The sequence below is a fragment of the Nyctereutes procyonoides genome, unplaced genomic scaffold (genome assembly GCF_905146905.1).
Source record: "Nyctereutes procyonoides isolate TBG_1078 unplaced genomic scaffold, NYPRO_anot_genome, whole genome shotgun sequence".
Lineage (NCBI taxonomy): Eukaryota > Metazoa > Chordata > Mammalia > Carnivora > Canidae > Nyctereutes > Nyctereutes procyonoides.
The window spans coordinates 19,001,170-19,012,712 of NW_026575139.1; the positions used below are offsets into that span (position 1 = coordinate 19,001,170).

Genomic DNA, 11,543 nt, shown 5'->3' on the forward strand with positions numbered 1-11,543 from the left:
AAGGAAAATGAAGAATGCTATTTTGGGAACAAGATTCCCAACAGAAGGGAATCCTTTGGCAGCAAGAATAAACCGCTTTGGCAGAAACCACCCTCCAAATCAAAGGACTTTGGCTTGTTCAAACTAGGGAGTGGTGATGAGCCCGAAGGCGAAAAGGATATCCCTGGTACGGGGGCTTGGTCAGCACCAGTCTGTTTGGGTGGGAACACTACCCTTACAAAAGCTCCTTAGAGCAGCTTCATAAGAAATTGATGAGTTTTGAGACGCATTCCTTTTTAAGTTGTCTGGAGAGGATCAGTTACTGTGCCAAGGAAGTGATTATATTTTACTTAGGGCCACATTGTTCCCTTTAGCCTTTGATACAATAATAGTAATAGTAGTGATAATGATAATGATAAAAAAAATAAAATATAAATCCTACGAACCTGGGTTGTTTACTGACCCTTTTCCCTTCATTTTCCAGAAAATCTTACATCCACAAAAGTGGATTAATGATGATTTTTTTTTTTAAGGATTTTATTTATTTACTCATGAGAGAGAGACAGAGGCAGAGACACAGGCAGAGGGAGAAGCAGGCTCCATGCAGGGAGCCCGATGTGGGACTCGATCTCTGGTCTCCAGGATCAAGCCCTCAGCTGAAGGTGGCACTAAACCGCTAAGTCCCCTGGGCTGCCCTTAATGATGAATTTGAAGGAAAGTCTTATCCTTAATTTTAAAATGCTTTGAAGTCCTTTTGTGGTTGCTGTACATACAGAAAACACCTTTTTACTTATATTTGTGGGGTTGATATGGGAGAGCTTGGTTCTTGTCTCACAGAGTTGAAGAATGAATCTCATGGACACAGGAGAGTGAAGGGATAGAAGTTTATTAAGTAAAGATATAGAGAAAGCTCTCAGGAGTGAGAGGGGTCCTGACAGAGTTGCCACTGACAGCTTGTAGGGTTGGTCTTTTATTGAGAGTCTAATCAGGGAACCTAAATCCTTTTGACAATATCTATTGACATTACCATTGAGTAAGGACTATTGATAACATCTTAAATGGCTTACTTCTTTGGGATCTGGTTATTCTTTGTTGGTCACAAGTAGCTGTTATAACAAACACCCTCCCCACCCATACCTAGGGTAGGGTGGTCTGGCTTGTTCCTTTATTTCTGGTTTCCTTACACCTCAGCATTTTGGGGATTTTTGTGAGCCAATTTCCATGGCCCCCTACCTAACCCTGCCTAGCCTTGTTTGTCCCTAACTCAGGGTGAGGGTGGATATGTGTGTATGCTTGCTCATATATTTAGCCTACATTTTCAAGGTACCGTTTTCAGTAGAGGGAATTGCTCTTTGTTTGGAAAAATGAATAACAAGCCAACCATCTCATCTACATGCAATTCCACTTAAATTATGTGTGGCATTGCTGAATTGGTTTGGTTGGATATGATATTCATGAAAGTTGAGTGAGGTGATCAGAAAACTCAACTAATTAACTCAACCACTGAGCATCCATTTCTCTTTGTTGCACTTTACTGGCAGTAGAAGCAATGGGTGGAATGGTGGCCATACACATTCCTCAGGGACATAGAAAATAGAGCTGCTCCAATGCAAAGTTTCTTTTCTCACTTATTCAATCAATAAACTTTTTACTGAGTATCTACTGTACGCCAGACACAGACTTGTTTTCTGTGCCATTCCTTGTCACACCCACTCTTTGCTAAAGGCTTCACTCTCCCACCCCCTCCCTTTCCACAATCCCAGCAGACACACAAGGTCTTTATGCTAACTGAAAAGTTTGGATCTTCCCCACATGGAAACTCAAGTCCTGTATCTCCTTCTTTGAAGGCCCTGCAATGGTGGAGTATTTAAAATAACCCTTTTTTATCCCCCATAAAATAAATAAGCCCCAAGATGGAAAAGTATTTTAGAGAAAAAAGAAGAGAGTATATTATGAGTGTTTTCTCAAGTTACTGCATTACTTGTGAACATTTAAATGGCTGGGTATTATTCTATTGTGTTCTTCAGTTTCTTAACATTTACCCAAAACTTGGTACACAACTTGGATTTATTTCCTTTGGGCAAAATTACAAAGTCATTGTTTATGCACATTTGCAAAACCCTTAATACAAATTGCCAAACCACTTAGAGTTAATAATGACTTACAGTCCCATTATCAGTCTATTTACTATTCATAGCATGGTACCTTTACCCTTACTGAAGACTAAAAACTTTAAAAATCTTCACTGATTGTTTTTAATTTACATTTTTAAAAAAATTACTAGTGAAGAAAAAAAATAAAAAGAAAAAAATAAAAATTACTAGTGAGACTGGACTTTTTTTTCATATGCTTATTAGACATTTTTAGTTTCTCTCTCCTTAGCTATCTGTATATGTCCTTTGTCTATATTTATTTCTATTAGAGTTTTTGTAGTCTTCTTATCCACTTGTCTGAACGTATTTCATCTTAAGGGTGTTAACATTTTATCTTTAATATTTATTGATCATATTTGGGCAAAAATCCCTCCAATTACATTATTTGCAATCATATTACCACTTGGAACATATAATTTGTTTTGTTCAATGAGATGAGATCAGCTTTATATAATTTTATGTGGAAGGTGGTTTTCCGTGTCTAAAAATTAAGAATACATACTTTAAGCATGGTAAGGACAACTTCTATCAAAGGGAGAATGTATAAGAGTTAAACTGCAAGGGAGGATCCCTGGGTGGCTCAGCGGTTTAGCGCCTGCCATCGGCCCAGGGCATGATCCTGGAGTCCCGGGATCGAGTACCACATCGGGCTCCCTGCATGGGGCCTGCTTCTTCCTCTGCCTGTGTCCCTGCCTCTGTGTATGTATGTGCGTGTGTGTGTGAGATGAATAAATAAAATCTTAAAAAAAAAAACTGCAAGGGACCTTGGTCCTATCAGTGCTTCTGTATTCAGAGACCCATTTGTATATTCTTAGTGTATTTATTTGATGTGTGGCCCCTGTGGCGTGCTTATTACAAAATTATGAGATTTGAGCCCAGACTAGCACTTGACACAGGTAATGAGGTGCTTTAGAATTTCCCGGGTTCCAGATAAAATTCTAGTCATCGTTCAGTTTCCCATACTCCTAAGAGGCCCGGAATAGCAGCCCTCATATATTCTCCTTTCTCTTTTAGACAGTTCTTCCTCACTGCAGGACGATGAAGAGGTAGAAATGGAGGCCATCAGCTGGCAGGCCAGTAGTCCAGCCATGAACGGACATTCTGTCACTCCAGTGACCTCTGCTCGTTTCCCCAGCTGGGTCACTTTTGATGATAATGAGGTCAGCTGCCCTTTGCCGCCAGTCACCTCTCCCCTGAAGCCAAACCCGCCACCTATCGCATCTGTGATCCCAGATGTACCTTATGACTCAACTGGATCATTTAAGAAGAGGGAACGTCCCAGGAGCACGTTGATGAACTTTTCCAAAGTTCAGAAGCTGGACATTTCTTCCTTAAACCATCCACCTTCCATAACCGAAGCTCCACCTTGGAGGGCAACCAATCCTTTCCTGAATGAGACTCTGCAGGATGTCCAGCCCTCCCCTATCAACCCTTTCACTGCTTTCTTTGAGGAGCAGGAGAGGCGGCGCTCCCAAAATAATTCCATTTCCAGTGCCACAGGCAAGAGCCAAAGAGATTCTCTCATTGTCATCTACCAGGATGCCATCAGTTTTGATGACTCAAGCAAAACCCAGTCCCACACTGATGCTGTTGAAAAACTCAAACAACTCCAGATTGATGATCCTGATCGTTTAGGCAGTGAGACACTACCAGATGATGACCCGATAGCCTGGGTTCAGCTAGATGACCACCCACCTTGTTCAGCACTGTCCCAGCCCAGGGACGGGTGGCCAATGATGCTACGGATCCCTGAGAAGAAAAACATCATGTCATCTAGGCACTGGGGACCCATCTACATCAAACTGACAGACAGTGGTTACCTGCAGCTGTATTATGAGCAGGGACTAGAGAAACCATTCCGTGAGTTCAAGCTGGAGATCTGCCATGAAATTTCAGAACCCCGCCTCCAAAACTATGACGAGAATGGCAGGATCCACAGCTTGCGAATAGACCGTGTCACCTACAAGGAGAAGAAGAAATACCAGCCCAAACCTGCTGTGGCCCACACAGCAGAGAGGGAACAGGTGATTAAGCTGGGCACCACCAACTATGATGACTTTCTGAGTTTCATCCGCGCCGTTCAGGACCGGCTCATGAATCTGCCAGTGTTGTCCATGGACTTGAGCACAGTGGGCTTGAACTACCTTGAAGAGGAGATTACTGTGGATGTCAAGGATGAATTCTCTGGCATTGTGAGCAAAGTAGACAACCAGATCCTCCAGCATCACGTCTGGACACGGATCCACATTCTGAGTTTCCTGTCTGGGCTCGCAGAGTGCCGCTTGGGGCTCAACGATGTCCTCGTCAAAGGGAACGAGATAGTTTCCCGGCAAGACATCATGCCCACTACCACCACCAAATGGATCAAGCTCCATCAGTGCCGTTTTCATGGGTGTGTGGATGAGGATGTATTCAACAACTCACGGGTTATCCTGTTCAACCCTTTGGATGCCTGCCGGTTTGAGCTCATGCGATTCAGGACAGTGTTTGCGGAGAAGACCCTGCCTTTCACACTCAGGACGGCAGCAAGCATCAATGGGGCAGAGGTGGAGGTGCAGAGCTGGCTTAGGATGTCAACTGGCTTCTCCTCTAACCGAGACCCTCTCACTCAGGTCCCCTGTGAGAATGTGATGGTTCGTTACCCTGTGCCCAGCGAATGGGTGAAAAACTTCCGCAGGGAAAGTGTCCTGGGGGAAAAGTCTTTAAAAGCCAAAGTGAACCGGGGGGCAAGTTTTGGCTCAACCAGTATATCCGGCTCTGAGCCTGTCATGAGAGTAACTCTGGGAACTGCCAAGTACGAGCATGCCTTCAACTCTATTGTGTGGAGGATAAACCGACTGCCTGACAAAAACTCAGGTAGGTAGAGGTTTCTCTTCTGTGAAAACTGCCACATGGTTACACGAGAGCTGGGGTCAAAGTTCCACATTCTGTTCCTCTCCGAAGTGCTGGTTTTTGCCGTGTGACAGAAATATGGTAATGGAGAATTGGGACCAGAGAAGCAAAAATGTAAGTAACAAACATCAATGACCCAGTTCACCCCCTTTGCTCACTCCCTTATTATCATACTTCTAGAAAACGATGCATTATTCTTCTCTCAGCTGAGCTGCTAAGCAGATTTGCAGGGCACCTCATGAATTTGTATTCTTTTCTGACTCATTTAAGTATTATCTGTGGTGCTGGAAGCTATTTCCAGATCCTAGAAAGCTTCTGGGTTCCAGAGAGGCATCTTTCTCACTCTGCCATGAGTGTAGGTAAAAGGGCCAGTTTATGGCCAGTCATATATACAATAGAGCTGAAGAGTCAGACTAATGATTCCAGTCCTCCTCTGTGAGACCTGTCAGTCATAACATCCCTGGCTCAGAGTTGGGATTTGAGGATAGGGAAGAAGAGAAATGGCCTCTGATTAGACTGAAGATCCAGCCAGGATCAGAAGGTCCAAAAGGGCTGAAATTCTGTCAGACAAAAAGCAAAGGAAGGTATGTTTCATTTAAACAAAGAAGGAAAGCTTACCAGCCCTAGCTGGCTTGCTCATAGCTATCAGGGATGCTTTCGTGCTTGAGTGAGCCCAGAAGGTAATGACTTTCCTCAGGGGTCCAGTGAATTTAAGGAAATGACAAAACTAAGGAGTAATCCAACCAACTCTAATAGCCTTATTTCTTAGAGTAAGTCTGAGTGACCCCAATGACACGCAGTCAGCCCATGACCCTGTGATCCTTTAAACCAGTTCTCTTCTTGTTTATAGTAAACTTGCCCATTTGTTAACAAAAGTAGACAAGCAAAAAGGGTCAAGTTTGGAAGAACTTTTTTTTTTTTAATTTTTATTTATATATGATAGTCACACAGGGAGAGAGAGAGAGAGAGGCAGAGACACAGGCAGAGGGAGAAGCAGGCTCCTCCATGCACCGGAAGCCCGACGTGGGATTCGATCCCGGGTCTCCAGGATCGCGCCCTGGGCCAAAGGCAGGCGCCAAACCGCTGCGCCACCCAGGGATCCCAGAACTTTTGATGGAAATGTCCTTCTCTTATACAGATATTCTTCTTCCATTCCCACTATAAAACCCTATAAGGGTATGTTTAGAGTCTTCACTTCCTCTTCTGAGTGTGGAGTGGCTATGTAACCATTCCCAGAATGTAACATGATGTGATGGCAAGAGGCAGTATGATCTGTTCACCTCCCCAAGCTAGCCCAGGCAGTGAACACACACCGGGGTATTCTGTGTCAGACACTGAGTGTAGCGGTGCAAAATGAAGAGACAATTGGACCTCTGTGTCTGAGGCTGGATTTGCCAAACACTGCCACTCCCACCTCCCATCCCCCACTTCTAAACTGATGGGATTTTTAAAAACAAAGTCTTCCTCTCTGTGCTTGCTTACTCATTTCTCCTGAAATCGGCACTGTATTCTCCTTGTGATAGCGCCATGATACCTCAGCCACAGGACCCATCTGAATTGACAGGGGAAAGGAGAAGCCCTGAATTCTCCTTTGGCACAGAAGCCCTTGAGAAGAGAAGAGAAGTGGTAGGGGGAAGATTAACCGTCTAACCTGCTGGAGAGTTGACATCAGAAAAGACAAGGCCTCAGGTTTATGTTTATTGGAATGTTTGGCTCTTTGGTTTGTTAAGCATGGATTCAGATTACTTCATTATGGAATTACTGAGCTTTCAAGCTGGAAGGGGCCTTGGGGATACCTCAGTCAAACCTCTTCATTCTATTAGATGAGAAAATTAAGGACCAGGAGCCACATGACTTATCTGAAGTCACAAAGCCACATCCCAGGGGGCTTTTCTCAATATCACAGCCATCTCTTAGGAGAGGACACCAAATAGACACAAACATGAAATAATTTCTTCTAAGAGAAGAGAGATTTGCAGTTTTCTCAGTGTATACCCATCTATCTCATTTGTTTCAAAGTTCTTTCTTTCAAATATTTAAAAGTACTGTATGAAGGAGTTTTGGTTATAAGCAGCAAAGACAAAAAAAAAAAGATTGTTGGAGGGTAGCTTGGAGAACTAAAGGAAAGTTTGGAAAGGTTGAACAGGCAGGCTTTGAAAGGGGAGCTTTTGAAAGCAGAACTGTGAGATGTCTCCTCAGGCTGCGGCTGTTGGGATAAATCATCACAAGCCATTTTCTGCCCTTGAGCTACTTGGCTCAAGCTTCAAGGAGAGGATAGTGCATTTTGACTGACATGACTATCAAAATGACACGCAGTGCTGGGGAAGATTATTTCCCAAAGCAAGCAGACAAAAAAATCAGTCAATCAATCAGTCCCAAAAAAGGGGGGGGGGATGGGTGCAGGACAAGGGAAAATATAAGTCTTTGGCAAACAGTTGCCTTCATGCTTCCCAGCAGGTTAGTATTCAGTAGGCTCAAGGCCCGAGTAAATGGGACATAGGACAAATTATTTCCTGATTCTTAGAACCTTTATTTGTTAAAGATTTTTGAAATACAGGACAGCATTAGGATATTTGGGAATGTTCTCACTTAGGTCTCTTCCCATCACTGTTTTTGCTGTTTATTGTTATACATTTTAGTAGCGACCCCTGCAAAAGGAGCCTCTTAGACTACTCCTGGCCAATGGCGTATTTCTGTGTAGGTTCAGAAAATTGGTAACATCCTTTTCTAGAAACTTAAGATGTCCAGGATCAGAATTCTGGTCAGACGGCATGAACCACTGAATGCGTATGTCTGCCCACAGTGGTCCCTGATCTCTAGCACCCCTAGCAGCCAGGGCAGTTAGGCTAGAGGCAGTGGGGGACCACAGGTCAGCTCCCCGAGCTTTGCTGGCATCCAAGGCTGCAGCCACAGTGGGCTTGTCCCAATCCTGCCACCAGAAGACTAACAAACTGCCACTGGAGTCCAGCATGGTTTAAACTGGCAGGTGCAGCCCAGCTGTGTGCATGTATAGCTGCCCCTGCCTTCCCATGCTCTTTAATGTCCCCTATCCGTGATCCTGCAAGGTACCAGAACAAGTCCTACTGCTTCCCCACCTTACCCACCAAAACACTCTGTCCTGCATAGGTAGCTTTCTTTGCTGGAACTCCAGTTCTCTAACATTAGACCAAGAGAAAACAATTTCAATATAGGTTGCCTTTTATGGGAAATAGCAATCTGAATTTTAATGCTAAAATTTCTCAGCTTCATCAAAGATGATGGCAAAATGTGTGGGCTCCATTTAGCTCATTACCATAAACTAAACTATCCTAGCTCTCAGAATTGCACTTCCCTACCTGTCCACCAGCCCTACACATCCCTTAGTTGATGCTGGGAATCATGAAGGAATGCTGCTTTCATAGAGTTTGCTGTGAATAGCCTTTGGAAGGGTGACCAGAGCAGTCAGCTTTGTGGAAAGTAATGATTTCTCTTATTCCAACAATCTGCAAATCAGGATAAGTAGATAAAAGTATTGTTCAAGTTGCCAATGAATTAAAGTAAGAAACTACTCTATGTAATTTGTAGCATTCTTAATCTATAGCAATATTCAGAGAGTTTAGGACATAATCTCAAGTCAGATCTGAGTTTTATTCCTACTGCTGCAATTTATTTATTTATTATTATTATTTAAAGATTTTATTTGTTTATTCATGAGAGACAGAGAGAGGCAGAGACATAGGCAGAGGGAGAAGCAGGCTCCCTGTGGGGAGCCTGATGCAGGACTTGATCCCAGACCCTGGGGATCACAACCTGAGCCAAAGGCAGACGCTCAACCACTGAGCCATCCAGGCGCCCCTATTTCTAGTGCTGCAATTTAGTAGCTATGTGACCTCAGACAATTTACTTTAATCTCTCAAAGAAATCCTATTTTCCTCATTTATAGAAGAGGGTTATTAATACCTAGCTCATTAAGAAAGAAATTGGATAATGCTTTTAAGTGTTTAGCACAGTCTCTGGCCTGTGTAACGGATAGCTATATAATTACGACTGTAATTTTTTCAAAAATCACATGGATTCATTTTTAGATCATGTAATTTTTACTATTATATGTATCCAATTTAAGATTTCTTTCCTTAGAAACCAGTGCAAATTTCTCAGTTTCCCAGAGTGTTACTCTATGGAAATAACCATTGAAATATGTTGTTTGTGAAGTAGAGCAAAACAAATACTTCACTCCATCATGTTTTCCTTGGAGAACGGGTGTGTATGTCCTCAACTCTCTCAGATTAAAAAGTCTTGCCCAGACCAGTAAAGAAAATTGGAATTGTTTATTTGGGGAAACTCAGATAACTAAGGGCTGTTGCTATTACATAATAGAGGCAAAGTCATGTCATGTTGTTTCTCCACGGCGAGTTGCTACCTGGGGCTTCTTACAGCCCACTTCTCCACTCATGTCACCCTGCAAACCTGGTCTTGAGGTTGGGGACCCCAAGGGAGGCTGTGACTCAGACAAAGTGGTTAAAACACTTCGGAGTCTGTGCCTGGGTTGTCCCTCAGTCTGATACTTTCCAGCTCTGACCTTGGCTAGTTGACTTTACCTCCCAAAGCCTTCATTGCCTCATCTGTAGAATGTAATGACTGACCTCAAGGGATTGTTAGGAAGATGCAGGGAGAAGTGTGTGGGTAGCATTCGAGACTGTACAGAGTGCTCAGAGGTTATAGCCTCAGAACTAAGCTCTCTCTTCACTCAGATAATCTAATAACAATCCTCAAATGGAAATCCTTAAGTTTTCTTCCAAGTATGGTAGAACTAGCCGTCGATTTAGAGAATTAAAGAACAGGAAAGAACTATGCCTGGCATTGTGCAGCCCACTCTTTACTACCCATCCCTTATATCCCCACTTTCCAAATCAGGATTTGAGGTGAGGAGAGAACAAAGGACTTGGGTGTGGGATCTGTGTCACTTAGCAGGAGAGCTAGAAGTCACAGTGTCCTGTTGGTCTGTGTAACACGCACTTCCTTAGTGCATATATGGTGTTTATAAGGGCATCATCATTTGCATATACCATCTACCCACAAAAAGTGTGCCAAAGCATTTTTGTAAAAATATGAAATGCTATTGAGAAAATTCATCTTTCAAAGGGAATCAATTATTTTGTTCCATGTGGCTGTCATTGATGTTTTATTAGGTGCTATGTGGTGTTCCCTTTTCTTCCTTTCTGCCTCCATGGCCTCTATTCCTGCTATTTGTGCTGTGTTCCCATTAACCACCCTGACCTAAGCAGGCCACATGACCCGTTTTTCAGGCTGTGGGTTTTATTGCTAGGATACAAGGCTATTGTAATCACATAGGTCTATTGAAGGGTCTGAGGCATAGGCAGTGTGATTTCTGTTGAGGTAAATCCTCTGCTTGGCGTTGGACCCTCTGAAAGACTGCCCGGTGCTGAGCTGGGAGGCAGTCTTCAGGCCTTCTTTGTTACTGGGGTGACTCTTTTGGCCTCTCCTTTCACATCTTTCCAAAGAACCTAATGTCTAGATTCTTTTCCTTTCATAGCTTCTGGTCACCCACACTGTTTCTTCTGCCACCTTGAACTTGGCTCTGACCGGGAAGTGCCTTCCAGATTTGCCAATCACGTGAATGTTGAGTTCAGCATGCCTACAACTTCTGCCTCTAAAGCCTCTGTAAGATCCATCTCCGTGGAAGACAAGACTGACGTCAGGAAGTGGGTCAATTATTCCGCACACTACAGCTACAAGGTAGCCTCCGGAGACATCTGGCTAATGTTTCCAAGACCATTTGTTTACCCCTCCCCCATCTCTTGTTCCCTTTATCAGTGCCTGCCATGGATGCAAGGTGTTCTCTTACTTGGAGAGGTACACCCCACATTGCTATGGATGAGTCTACTCTGATTTGAATGACTGACTAACCTCTCTAGTGAGCAAGAGAAAAGTTGCAAAAAAATATAAAGAGGCAGATGAAAAGGAGAATAAATTAATGTCTTTCAGTCATCATGAACAACATCAAAAGGGTCATTGGGGTAAAGGGATGATGATGATTATATAATACATATTATTAATTGTATATTATATATAATATTATTAATATTATGAGCGACTGCATCATAGTATTATATACTCATTCATAATATATGTTGGAGGAGTTGTAAATTTGGAAGTAGAGGGGAGTTTGGGAGAGTGCCAACCCAAAGCATGTATTTCAGCTTCAGAGTTGATGATGTAGATCCAAATAAAGTCAGGACACATATGACCTGGTCACTGGGCTGTAACAGGACAAAATTCAAAAGCCAAGCAAGCTTCGGTAATAGTAACAGGATCAGGGCTGTGGAAGGAGGAAACAAAGTTGTAGTGTTCTGACATAGAGATTCCATCTTGAGGTGTTAGAAATTCAATAGCAGATTAAAGGTCAGTGATAGAAAGTGGGGGTTACTGAAAAAGCATTTTGCAAAGTGATTTAATAACTTTTAAAATTCATAATATCCTTTGATTTTTATGGTTATTTATTGTTCTTTAAATATTTAT

General features: G+C 42.9%; 1 protein-coding gene across 7 annotated transcripts in view; it reads left to right on the top strand.

The window, feature by feature from the left end:
• The window catches only part of STON2 (stonin 2), a 145,539-nt gene that overhangs the window by 126,315 nt on the left and 7,681 nt on the right, over positions 1–11,543 (top strand). For all 7 annotated transcript variants that reach the window (XM_055303652.1, XM_055303650.1, XM_055303649.1 and 4 more), the window contains 2 exons: positions 3,147–4,988; positions 10,558–10,760. In XM_055303652.1, the coding sequence (XP_055159627.1) occupies positions 3,147–4,988; positions 10,558–10,760 (2,045 nt within the window). The remainder of the gene's footprint in view (positions 1–3,146; positions 4,989–10,557; positions 10,761–11,543) is intronic.